Below are 14,157 nucleotides of genomic sequence, written 5' to 3' on the forward strand. Positions count from 1 at the left end.
GACAAACAAGGCCCCTTGGATGTCTAATATGCCAACCATCCCGAGACAGAGAGATTGCTCATCTGCACAGACAACTACTAGTGTGTTACATGGAGAGATGTAACACAAGTTCACCCAAGCCCACACAACACTGTCAGTGACGCACCCTCCCTCTCCAATCAGTTGCAGCCGGGGCATTCTTGCCCCTTTGTTACATATAACTGTGGGGTGTGCAACTGATTGGACTGGGAGGTTGTGTCTGTAATTGATAGTTCTGTGTGGCTTGGGCACAGTTGGTTCACACCAAGCCCCCCGCACATCACTAGTGAGAGGCCTGGCTATAATCCAGCATCAACTCATCCTGCATACTCAGTAATGCTTCTGATCCGCAATAGTCAAGTCCCCATAAAGACCGATATTATTAAGATATATATGACCAAATGCAGCATGAGTTTTAGCTGCAGACTAAGCCTGACAATGAGTATATGGAACAGGAGAACGATGACCATAGCTAACTCTGGGATCCATGGAGAGGGGCTGAACTCCACTGGAAGAGTCATTGCTTTGTGTTACCATTGATGAAGGAGTAGACCATCACACTTGTGAGGACAATAGACACATGGGCATGTCTCCTGTAGGGGGCGGTATACACCCCATGGTCTTATACTCTGTTCCTGTGTCTCACAATGGACCATAGACTCATAGAATAAGCCATTTTGTGTGCAAAAGCAGCTGGAGTCATCCCCTTGAGCAACTCAAAGGCAAAACAATTCTGTATGCTGCATTGGATTTATTTCTGTATTTCAAGGTGATGTTGATGTTTAAAAAACAAAATATAAAGCCCAATTCCAGGCTTAACTTTTTACAGCCTGAAGTAGTTTGGGCAAAGGTTAGAACCTTTGTAGGTTTTTAATGCCTTTGTCGGAGATTTTTCTTCTACTTCCTTTCTTGGTGACAGCTCAGAAAGTGAGTTGTCACTAGGGTTGCCACCTTTTCTTCCATTGAAACCCGAACACTCTAGCAACACACGGAAATTTTCTTGGAAGAATGAGTTGCGGCTTTTTCATATGTAAATAGTGCCGCCCCTTCATATGTAAATATCACAGTTGAGACTATTTTCAGTGTGGGGCCAGTAGCCACTATCTTAATTTTGGTTTCTCCTGTGTGCCTGACATCTTGTGTCCGGGTTTCTGCTGCCATGAAACCCGGACACAGCATTCAAAACCCGAACTGTCCGGGTGAATCCTGGACAGGTGGCAACCCTAGTTGTCACTGTTTTGTTCCTTCCCACAAGGGAAGGAACAAAAAAACCAAAATAATAATATATATAGAGAGAGAGAAATATATATCTATCTATATATCTATATCTATAAAATAAAAATAAAATATGCTTTAAACCTAAAAATGCTTCATTACTAAAAAAGTATAATTTTATTGTTGTGACACAAATTATCCCTACTTCCTGTCCAAGTGACTACTAAAGAAGTGAATGAATCTCCCCAATGGGGTCACAAACAATAAAAAAAAACCTTCCCCCGGTTAAACAAAATTAAAAAAATATTTTTTTCCTGCCCCCCATTGCCTGCAAATAACATCACACTATTCTACCTATTCGCGACCATCCGCCTTATCCCTACGTCACCTACAGAGGGCGACTCCGCAGCGTTCACGCCGTGCGTGACGCTTTGACTTCTGGGTGTTGTAGTCGCAGTGTGAGAAATAACGGGGCACAACAAGAGGCAGGACCACACTTCCCACAATGCAGCGCGCCGCCCACTTTCACTGAAGCCTGAAAAGCTGCGGGAGGCCGAGCACACCGAGGGATCCCTGCGGGACCCGTGAGGGCCACTCCTTGTTGTGCTGCGTGTGTGGCTGCCTCCCGGGGTCCGCTACCTGATGTCATGAATCATGGGGATGGGCCCGCAGACATGAGCAGCGAGGAGCCGGAGCTGCACGATGCCGAGTGAGTGTTACAGTCCGGGGAGGAGGGCGCCTGTCTCTGCCTATGTATTATGTTGTTGCAGTTGTCACCCCTGTAGTCGGGCTCGGAGGACCGTCTGCCTGTCTGCTAGGGGTTGTGTGTGTGTGTATATGTATGTGTGTGTATATATATATATAAAGCTCACCAGGCATGATTCCGGTGCTTCGTATTGGAGGACAGGAGACATTTTGTTATCTAACAATTGCTGAAATAGAACATAATATAATCCTTCACCTCCTTATTACTGCCTCCTAAAGAAGAACTCCCAAGTAAACAGAAAACTTACCCTTGCCTTTGGACTACTCCTGCACTGCAAGGGTTAAATGTTGGTCTTGTCTAGGGGGCTCAGATAAAGTACATATACTTAATCCTCTGTTCCACGGTGGTCAGCCCTTGCCTTTCTCCCCCTCTGCTCCAGCTATGGGTTGTCCCTCTGTGTCCTCACGTCTAATGCAAGTCAATAGACCTGTATAAGATGTGACAATGTCACCACCACAGCCCAGGGGAGAGGAGGCTGTGTGGACCGGTCTAGCAGCCAAGCAGGACTTAGGATCAGGTGAGCATATCTGCTTTATATGAACCCACAAGATAAACACTTAAAAGAGAACTATAGCCAAATCTTTTTTTGCCATAGTTCTTTTTAAGGATCACAGTAGGACATATGCCCACGTCCTCCTGTGACCCAAAACTCAGCATATAACTGGCTATTGCCCTCTATATGCTTACAGTGCAGAGATGCGCTGCAGCCGGGAAAGATCCCGACAATATTGTCAGGATCCACCCCACTGCTGGTTTGACAGCTGGCTCTGCCTCTCTAGGGCCAGAGCCAGCTGTGGCCACCCCGTCCCCCATCTGTCCCTCCGGTCAGCGTTGGAGAGGGAGGAATCCCTGTGGGAAGTGATCGGGGGTCCCAGGAGTGATCGGCGGTATGTGATCGCTCAGTTCCCGATCTATAGAGCCGACCTGTGACAGCTTCCGTGTCACACATCAGCTCTATATATGAGGATGAGTGTATTTCACTCTCCCCATAATTCTCCTTTTAACCCTTGCAGTATGGGGTAGCCCCACTGCAAGAGGAAGTTTTTTGCCTTCTGTTGTGTGAGTTTGTCTGCATCTCTATTGTGTCCTGAGTGGATCATCAAAGTCTCCTCTGCAAATTCCCTGTCTGTTGGCTTGACTCATTGCACGCCGACTTATCAATCAGAAAAGGAAATGAATCACCGGACTCCCGGCTACAGCAATGTTTCTTATTTGATGAGTTGCCCCTGACATGTTTCACGCTGTTTCTGACGTGTTTTGTTTTGGGGTTGTCCATTGTATGTAGGGGTGATTTGGGTCTACAGTAGTATGCAGGTTCCTGTGCAGCCTCCTTGGCTTCCATAGATGATGTACGTTTGACTGTTAGAGCTCGTCAACCAGCGTTGCCTATTCATTGCTCGCTAACACTTTGAAAACGTGCGTCATGTTTGTTTTACATTTGGGAGGGGTTTTGAACGTGTGTGACCACCCTTGCACTGGGAAGTTGGAAGGCTGCCTCACGGTGATGCTCTTAAAGGAGAATTATGGGGAAAGTCAAATGCACTCATCCCCATAATTAGAGCCGACTCGGGACACTGCATCTGTCACACGTCGGCTCTATAGATTGACAACTGAGCGATCACATACCACTGATCACTCAGTTCATGATCTTCTTTCTGCAGAAAGCGGTGACTTGTCTGTCACTGCTCCCCACAGGGATTCCACGCTCCCCTCTCAGACAAGGACAGAGCGGGCACAGCTGGCTCTGGTTCCAGAGGGGCAGAGCCAGCTGTCAATCAGGTAGCGGGGTGAATCCTGACAATATTGTCGGGATCTTTCCCGGCTGCAGTCATGCTGAGTTTTGGGTCACAGGCGGACATTCGTAAATGTCCTCCTGTGACACAAAAGAGAACTATTGCATAAAAGGTTTGGCCATAGTTCTCTTTTACATGCCACACTTCACCTTTTTTTTATGCGCTACTGTGCTGCTAATTTTGTGTCTACTGTGGCTATCAGTTGCCATGTTGTGGTTTTTAGGCGGTTCAGGTTGGAAAAAATGCCCCAAAACTGCCCTGCCTGCCAGCAGTGGAGACTAACTTGAAGGGCCCATTCACGCCAGATGTATTGGCTGTGCTGGGCAGAATTGTTCAGTGCAGTCCTAATGCATAGACAAGGCAGTTGCATTGCAGCGTTGTGCGCTGAAAATGTACCACATGCTGTAGGTACACTTTTTTTTTTTTTTTTCACCACAGCATGTGTGCACTACACCACATGAATTGGATGTCACTTCAATGAAGTTTGAACAATAAAATGCTATACAGCGCAATGTGCTGAAATCAGCGCATTACTTCTTTAAACACACCTTTTACAAAGGTTTAGTACTGACATTGTACAAGCGCATACTTCTAGATGATAATAGCCGGCTTTGTATTCTTTCCATACCTTATTTCTCTTTTCTTCCCCAGTCTTCTAACAGTGGTCATGTTTACTACGGGCAGATTACTAGATTTCCCTTTACTTCCTATGTTTCTGGCACATGTGACTAGGACATGTGACCATGCACAGCATCTCAGGGGAGGAAAATGCCTTTCCATGAGATTTCCCAGCAATGCTCTACTGATGTAACCTTCCCAGGATGCAACACTTGGGCACATTACTATAAATATTTGTAAGTAAATGAAAAACATGTCTAACGAATGGATGCAAGATGATTTCATGTCGGCACACAGAGCTGTATGCTGCTGTGATTTTTAGTGAAAGGGGTAAAGGTCCACTTTTACAGTGTGTAAAGTTAGTCGTAGGGAAGTAAACATTGCATACATTATATAATACATAACTTTTATGTTTGACTTGTGATGACTCAGTTTTGTTACAAGCACTTCACAGCTTGGAAAGGTCTCCATACATTTGACAAGAGATTCATTTTTTATGGTCAAAAGCAGGTTCTCTTTAACAAAACTTTACCTACAACTTGCCTTACCGTCATCTACTTTCCCCTGCGTTGTCCGGTTACAGAGATGAAGCTAGAAATCGATGGAAGAATACAGCTGTTTTCTGACTCACCTGGCTTCTTTGGGCTGCTGACATGTTATAACACAACAAGGTGGGGCATTGTGTTTAAAAGTGCCCTGAAGGCATGTATTCATGAGATCTGTTAGCTGAGGGATCTCATGTTTCCTCTTGTCATAGGATATTATGAGCAATTCAATTTCCAGTTTGCTTACAAGCTACTGCCATACCAAAGTCTGATGGCATGGGACTTATAGGCTCTTTTCACACAGAAGTGGTTGTCTGCGCGTATTCGGTCGGCGGAATACAGGTGGAGCCGTTCTAAACAGAAAAAACAATGTACTTTAATGTGCATTGTTCAGACTTTTGTGGTGCAAAATAGTCCAAGTGTGATACTTCTTTATTGTCTTTTGATGGATTCCGCACGTTTGTGGCTATATTATAGCTGCAAACCAGTAAGATTTTAGCGTTGCCGCGCAGCCTTTAAAGTAATGTATCTGTTCGCCTTTGTTCTTCGTCAGAGATGCCAGCAAGTGATCGGGCCTGCAGTCACCTCTTGTTTAACAGAACTTGGGTTGCATTGTTCATAGGATTAAAGTGTATTTACATTTTTGAGGTCAAGTTTAGGAACCCTTCTATAAATTATATGTTCCTATTCACAAAATAATTTAAAGAAAAAAATCTGTGTTGGGGCTGCAGCTGACGATTATTTTCAAAATCGATTAGTTAGCCGATTTATTAAGTTTGGTTAATCAGATATTTTAAAAAAATGGCTCCAGTGATGGACTAGTTTGTATTGGGATTGTAGTCCATCATGGGAGCAAGCTTGGAGCGTTGCAAGTAGGATGCACCGATACCACTTTTTTAAGACCGAGTACGGGTACCGATACTTTTTTTTCAAGTACTCACCATGTTGCAAGTAAACAAAGTGTGGTGTGCAATATAGTACATTATACAGGTATACATTGATTGTCTTGCTTTTCAAGAGTTGTCTATGGCTGTGGTTTAAAAAGCCTGCTTATTTTTTCTGGTTATGTAGTAAGATACATCATACACATTCATGAATGCAGAAGCAGAGTGATCAAGATAATCTACCTTGGGGGGTATTCCCGTTCTGCTGCTTCCTCATTCACAATGCTTTACCTCTCATTTTTTCCCCTGTGTAACTGGTTTTTCCAAATACTTTTAAACAGTTTTTTAAAATATATTTTAAAATAAACAACAAAAGTTGTTTACGTTGTACATGTATTAGAGCTTGCCCCCTACAAACTGTATGCATTTTAGGGTAAATGCTATTGAACTTTTTGGCTAAATACAATTCGGGTGCGTCAAAACAAAAGGAATGCAAAGTCTTGGGGCTCATTCACACCAGGGTGGTCTGTTGCAGTGCTTGGAATACAGGCATGTTAATGCATTACAACGGACCAAAAATCTGACTTGTAGCATTTTTTGCATTACAGCACACCACAATACATGGGAATGCATTACCGTGTGATGCACTGCAACTCTAGTGCGTTGGGGTGCCATTAACAATGTTTGGCATCAAACACTTAACATGTATTCCCTCAGCACAGTGGCGTGTAGGGCTGCAGCTAACGATTATTTTCTTAATTGATTAGTTGCCTGATTATTTTTTCCATTAGTTGCATTAAAAATAGAGCTGCAACAGTTAATCGATTTAGTCGATTAAAATCGACGATTGAAAACGTTACCAACGTTTTCGATCGTCGGCTATCGATTGATTTCCCTGTACGGGGCTCTACACGCGGCCTGAAGCACACGTTGCTCACGTCCCGCCGTGCCCACAGGACGCATAAGCCACGCCCACCGCACTGGGCCCGAACATTTTTTTTTTTTTAACCTTTAAAAAGCAGCCACACACAGAGTAGAAAAGTCTGTCCCCTGCCAGCATTCTGCATGCAGAGACGTACCCTTGCTCTCTGTGTTGATGTAGTGGTCTCTTTACAGTGCTCCAACAGGGCTAGAGCTCTTTAATCAGCAAAGCTCATGCTCCTTACTGGTTGAAGAAGTCCTCTAGAGCAAACTCAGCAGGGCTGTTTGGGACCTTTACAAAGAGACCACTGCTTCTCCACAGTGAGCATGGGTCCTTCTCTGTAGCATGCTGGCAGTGGACAGGCTGTGGCTGCTTTGTAAAGAAAATGTAGGACCTTGCACATGTTTGTTATGATGCACCAGAAGTGTATTTAGCTGATTTAAACTGAAAGTTGAATTGGGCTTTTAGCATATACAGCCCTGATGCCAAACCTGCAGCATGGGGGCCTCATGCATCCCATTGGCACTCGTTTTGCAGCCCTCAGGTCCCCTATAGAAAATTGTCTGTTTTGGTGCTTCTGAAGCTAGTCCGCGACTGGCACAAGTTCCTGATATACAGTGGGGCAAAAAAAGTATTTAGTCAGCCACCAATTGGGCAAGTTCTCCCACTTAAAAAGATGAGAGGCCTGTAATTGGCATCATAGGTAGACCTCAACTATGAGAGACAAAATGAGAAAACAAATCCAGACAAATCACATCGGCTGATTTGGAACAAATTTATTTGCAAATTATGGTGGAAAATAAGTATTTGGTCACCTACAAACAAGCAAGAGTTCTGGCTCTCACAGACCTGTACCTTCAGTGAATGATCAATAATAGTCTTAAAGTAGAACTGAATTGAAATAATTGAGAGCAGGCAGGCATTTTATTGCAGAAGAGACATGCTTTCTTTTCTGCCTGTTCACAACAGACTGCATGCGCACACAAACCTCTGTGCCGTGATCAATGAGCTCCCGTGTGCATGCATGTTAGACTTGAAGGATTGAAAAGCATATAGCAGAGGTTTAAATCTCCCAAGAAAAGACCATCTACAAAAAGTGAGTGAATGTGCAAGATGGAAACTAGCGAGGGAATTGCAGCTCACACGGAACGGAGGTGACTAAATCACCACTTCTTGGCTTATTCACAGGAGAGGAGATCAGGGAATGGATGTTCACTGGTCTCCTTCCCCTATCTCAGCCACCACCTACCATGCTGGTCCGCAGGGGAGCCTGGAGGGAGCATATTGGGCAGTTTTACAGCCACACCAATCACTTCCAGCGTAAGCATACTCCGGGCTTCTATAGCGGCCAGGAGTCTACTTAAAGGTGCCTGCTGCCTCTCCCATATGGCACAAACTGGGTTAAACTCGCATGACATTTCACATAACAGTTTGCCAGGATGCTGGTAGGAGAATATGAAGTCAGCTGGAAAAAAAGATTCTATAGGCTGATGAGACCAAAACTGGTCTTTTTGACCATCAAGCAAAACACCTTGTTTGGAATAAGCCAAACACTGCACATCATAAACGCACCATCCCCACCGTGAAACAGGGTGGTGGCAGCATGATGCTTAAAAGAGAACTATGGTGCAAGTGGTTTTTCCCCATAGTTCTATTTAGGGTCACGTGAGGACATATACTAACCTCTCCTCCCGTGACCCAAAGCTAGCCCTATACTGAGAGTGCCGCAGCTGGGAAGGATCCAGACAATACCGTCTGGATCCACTCAGCTGCGTGAGTAAAAGCTGGCTCTGCCTATCTAGAGGCAGAGTCAGCTGTGCCTGCCCCCTCCCCGTTTGTTCCTCCACTCGGCGCTGGAGGATCAGAGGGGGGGTGGGGGATCCCTGCAGGGAGCCGTGACTGACCGTCATGGCTCTCTGCAGGGAGATGATCGGAAAGCGAGTGAGCGATGGTATGTGTTCGCTCACTTCCCAATCAATAGAGCGACGTGGGATAGTTTAGTTGTCACACGTCGGCTCTAACTATGAGTTCTCCTTTAACGGGGTGCTTCTCTGCTGCAGGCCATGGAAGGCTTGTGAAGGTACAGAGTAGAATGAATACATCACTATATAGGAGAATTCTGCAGAAAAACATGATCTGCAAGATCCAGAGATTCGGGGAGGACATTTGTCCTTCAATAAACTTCAAAGGGTTGTGAATACTTTTTATAGTGCTGTATATAAGTAAAAGAAAATGGGAAAATGTTCTGTGAATGTTTGGCTGCTAAAACTGCTCAGAATTAGGGCCCCGTTCACACCCTTGCAATATAACAAGCGTGTTGGAATGTTCATGAATGCAAGTGCACAGGTTTTCCTTTGTTCCTAATGCTACTAGTTCACATCCGTGCGCTGCATTGATGTACATTGGCCAAAAAAGTGCAGATCCACATTTCCTGCGCATAGTAACCAGCCGCTCCAATAGAAACCCCATGTTTACTCAACATTTCATTGCCTGACGGTACCCAACAAAGTAGAGCCGAGCACAATAAAACATACATAAACATTCATTCAAATGCATAGCAGTCATGTGTGAGCCCAGCCTTAAAGAGACCCTGTCACCAACTTAAAGATTGCTGGTAAAAACACAGAACAATCATGTATTGGAAATGCTTACTTGCAGCCTTTGTCCTTTTTCCATAAATTATTTTTGTATTGACTTTTTCAATGTCCCCCCATCCGAACTTGTTGATTCCACTTCCTTGCACTTGGTCTTTGTGGCATCTAATGCACAGCAATGCTGCTGTAGATTAGTGTCCGTGGCAAGTGTGCATTCAGGCATTGTTAGAACTGCTCCTGATTTCTCTCTCAGACTTTGGCAGACATAACATTTGGCCAGCAGCGCACAGCATTAGATGAAGTATTGGAATCCATCTGATATGTAATCTAATAGATATGCTTTTAAAGGTCATTTTTGTTATCATCATTCCCATTGTGATCTGAGGCAGAGGTGGTCATCCCCCCCCCGCCCCCCGGAGAATTACTGGCTCAATTAACTAGAATGGATGATTATTTTACTTCTGAAGATTTTCTCAGACGAGCTCAATAATATTGCTTAGCTATGGAACCATTATCCCTTCTTTTTTTTCTTCTTTTGGATGGGTATTGAAATGTGAACTCCAGGCATACTTAAAATACACAAATTGATGCAGCTCTGTACCTACTTATACATCTTGAAATCTATTTAATGCAAGCAGTGTACAGTATATAATCACATTTGATTGTTGTGGGCCTCTTTCAATCCACTGTACAGCAGAGCTCAGACTGAGAGGAAGATGCAGTACAAGAAACCTAGAATATTTTTTTTTTTTTATTAGCACTGAGCGCTGTTTTATATACTTTTTTTTTTTTCCAATCATTTTTATATTTCTACAGCTCCTACTGTCATAAGCTTATTTTGTGTTTTTTTTTTTTTTTTTTTTTTTTTTTTTTTTTTAACGACGTGGGCGTGGCGTAAGCGGCGTGCAGCAGCGAGCGGGAAATTTGAATTTTAGCCGATGTATCGACGATGGCAAACGTTGACAACGTTTTCCATCGTCGATTTTAATCGACTTAATCGAATAACTGTTGCAGCTCTAATATCATCCGCATTGTAATAGGAATACATACTTTTTGATAATACAAGCAAAGCTTACTTGAAAAAATCCCTTTAAGTAGTGACTTCTGTCTTCCTTCTGCCCATTACTTTCATCAACTTCCTGGATTCCCAGTGTGCTCTGCATCTCTTTCCCTGCTGCTTGATGTCATGCAGTGTAGATTTCCCAAGACTACATATCCCATCATGCACTGCTTCCAGCAAACAATGACGATGTTGCATTGTTCAGATGTTGAGTTGAATTCAGAAGGCCAGCTCTGAGAGTTGTGACACAAGGAAGCGCATATTCACAGGGCTGAATGAAATTGTGTCAGTTCATTGAGGAAGTTCATCCTAAGGGCATCTTCAATAAGTACGTTTACAAACTTCTAGGTCGATATGATTCAGGAGTGGGATACAACTTATGGAAATTCAATATAGCAATACATATTTATTTTTAGATTTTGACCATAGATATCCTTTAGGTCTCGTTCACACCTAGGCATATTGCATATGCGCGTCTGTCGCGCGTTTTTTTAACCGCGATTCGCGGTAAAAAAGTTGCATGTTTCCGAAGGCTACTTGGCTGTATCCCAATGGAAACGCGCAACAAAATGGCCCAAAGTAGTACATGTACCTTTTCAGGCGTGGGCCGTTTTGTAGCGCGTTAGGGACGGGCGGAAATACGCCAAGGTGGGAACGAGACCATTGAATACAATGGGATTTATATTTTGGAGCGTTTTGTAGAGCGTTCGTCGAGCGTAGAACGCGCTACAAAACGTTCAGGTGTGAACGAGGGCTTAATGCAATGAGCCAGTCAGTTTTGTTGTAGTTCTCATGTGCTAACATGCCAATAGAAGGGAGCAGAAATGTGAGTTTATCAGTCTTCTGCTTTTCCTTTTACTGTCCAGTCACAGGCTGGGGGAGGGACAAGACCTGTCAATGTTACTAACAGAAAAATCAGATCCCCTCAGCCCTGCCAGGGCCAGGAACAGGGATACAGGTGTATGGACCGTACACCAGCCTGGGCGGGGAGGGGGGTGGATTCCACATGCAGCTAAAATATATGCATAGTGGGGGGCAGGCAGAGGTGGTGGAAGGCTCTGGAGAAGTTCATATGTTCATATTTTGTGAGAAAGTGAAGTCACCCTTTTAAGTTTTTTTAAAGCGGAACTACCTGCGTATTATTATGGCAGACTGACCTCTCGACTTGCCCTCTACAGCGCTGCCAGTTCAGTGATGTCCCGGGCTGTCCCTGGCCACTTCATCTGTCCCCATCTTCACTGCTCTGTATTTCAGGTGTGCATCCCTCTTTGGCCCATGATGATATAACTCCCGCACATGCACAGAGGCGCTACGTTGCCCCAGCTCCATTCTCTGCATTTTACAGATGCTGTAAATGAATTTGTGTATACAGTACTGCACTGCACTGCACTTGTTCTACAGGCAGTGAACACAAGACAAGTTCAAAGAACAAGAGGAAAGAGGGTTTTGGCAGGAGAGACATGGAAAGCCTCATCTTCCATAAAACTTTCAGCACATAAAAGGGGAAAGCCCAGGCCAGGGCAACGACTTTAGTTAAGAATGTGTGATGTAGATACTAGCTAGAAAAATGACTAATCTACCTAACATATCTGCTGAAGGCCGACACTGTCATTGTGGATTTTATTACAGCTATTGGCTTATGTTTAGGGCCTGTATTTGTAGTTCATGATGATCAGACTTTATATTTATATATCTCACACACAGATTCCGGGGTCAGCAGCAGACTGTAAACAATGGGGAGACATAGCCAGCCTGCTAAAGGCTATTTCAAATTGTAATAGTTAATAGCAGGCTGGCTGTTGTGCCCACTAACTGAGCAGAGGAGCGGACCTGAGTGAGAACTGTCTCTCCTATGCTGCGTTCACACCTGGGCGTTTTTCAGCGCTGATCGAAGCGCTGAAAAAGGCTTCAGGTGAAATCCCATACTTTCCTATGGGCATGGTTCCCACCTTGGCGTATTTCAGCCCGTAGAAACGCGCTGAAAAATGCCCTACGCCCAAACCAGTCCAGGAGCTTCTTTGGGGCGTATTTCAGCGCGTATCCATTGGTATTCCCGAGTGCGGCTCGGGGTTAACAAAGCGGTAACCCCGAGCCACACTCGGGAATACAGCGTAGGTCTTACCTTGTCCGCTATCCCGGCTGTGCCCTCCGGCCGATGCCGGATTCCGTCCCTTACGAGCGTCCGTGTCGCAGGGGGTGGAACTGGCGTGAAGTTTGAAAGCTTAAAAAAAAAGATAGAGAAAATAAAGGGGGGGAAAAAAATCCTACCGCCGGCAAGGTATAAAAACGCTTGTTTCACTGAACGAAAAAACGTGATAAACGCACCCAGGTGTGAACCCAGCCTTAGGGATGCTCTTCTGCTCAGTGGGCGTGGCTTCCATAGCCAGCCTGCTTTTGCAAATTGAAATAGCCAATTTCACAGCTAGAGGGCAGGTGAATGGGGCTGCAGGGGATAGTTGCTTGAGAGTTTCTATTAACAGGCAATCAACCAGAAACTAAAGCTATCCTGCACCATATCGATCCCTATAGCTACTGGATATCTGGGAGGTGTGTGTCGCTGACGGCCACAATTTGCACGTTCAGACCCAGATTGTCGGCTGACAGTCCAGTATTTAAACACTTTAACAACAGCTGCTCTTGAACATTTAATTAATTCTGCTGTTTTGCTGATACTCGCTCCATGGCTCCGAGCGCCAACAATCATCCCACGCTCAAAGGGTGTTAAATCGTGTTGTTTACCCATATCTTCAGAAAATTATCTCTTCTACTGTCGTGGTAAACAACCTGCTTCCCTATTTATAATGGTCTGGCCCTCTAGCAACTTCAGTGCGAAATTATAGCTAATTTGCCTACAAGCGTCAGGTGGTCATAATAATTTGGCCACCCAGTGTGTGTACACACACACACACACACACACACACACACACACACACACACACACACACACACACACACACACACACACACACACACCAAGACTTGTCCTCAGATACCAAGTACTGTACATTTTTGCTTAGTGTCATGTGACAGTTTCTAGAGCTATACAGACTAATGATTTCAGGACAGTCTGGAGCGCCAGGGCCCAGTTGCAGCTGCAACACTGGTAGTTCTCATGAAAATGCCAAGTATTGGTATCTGTGCAATATGTATATATCTCTTGTGAACAATCTGCTTTTAGATCTACTAACAAGCATTAGGTACAAGGGCCGGCTTGATTGGGATGTTGGGTAGGCCCTCATATTGCCTAGTTTTCATGCCGGAACGCACTGCGGCTGGTGTGAACTAGCCCTTAGTAATCACTGCTCTGTTTCACTTCTCCCCCAGCAACCACGATCAGGGCCGTTCACATATACAACAGTGACTGGTGTTTTTCTGCACCGGATCCGATAGGGCACATAGAAGACAATTTTATATTCATTTATTTTTTTGTGCCACATTTACATCACTTGGCAGGTTTCATGTGTGGTGTAATGGACTGTGGTAAAATGCAGACATACCACTTTTCTTCTTTTTTTTTTTTTGCAGCGCCCTGGACGTCAGTGCACTGCAGAGCAATGTAAAGGGTAGTCATACAGAGACATGAGTGGAGTGTATTCTTTGTACACTCCAAATAAAGTTGAGAAGAAAAAAAGTCAACGGTGCCTTGAACTGCACTTTACCATGCAGCTTATGTGAACAAGCCCTAAGGCCTGGTTCACGCTGAGGCGTTTTCTAGCACTTTTTCTGCACTTACAAAATTTCA

General features: G+C 44.5%; 1 protein-coding gene across 2 annotated transcripts in view; it reads left to right on the forward strand.

The window, feature by feature from the left end:
• The first annotated feature begins 1,702 nt into the window (after window positions 1-1,702).
• Window positions 1,703-14,157, forward strand: part of BNIP2 (BCL2 interacting protein 2) — a 63,812-nt gene continuing 51,357 nt past the window's right edge. For both annotated transcript variants that reach the window (XM_018552281.1, XM_018552282.1), the window contains exon 1: window positions 1,703-1,942. In XM_018552281.1, the coding sequence (XP_018407783.1) occupies window positions 1,881-1,942 (62 nt within the window). In that variant the 5' untranslated portion in view covers window positions 1,703-1,880. The remainder of the gene's footprint in view (window positions 1,943-14,157) is intronic.

This window comes from Nanorana parkeri, unplaced genomic scaffold (genome assembly GCF_000935625.1).
Source record: "Nanorana parkeri isolate BGI_ZX_2015 unplaced genomic scaffold, ASM93562v1 scaffold82, whole genome shotgun sequence".
NCBI lineage: Eukaryota > Metazoa > Chordata > Amphibia > Anura > Dicroglossidae > Nanorana > Nanorana parkeri.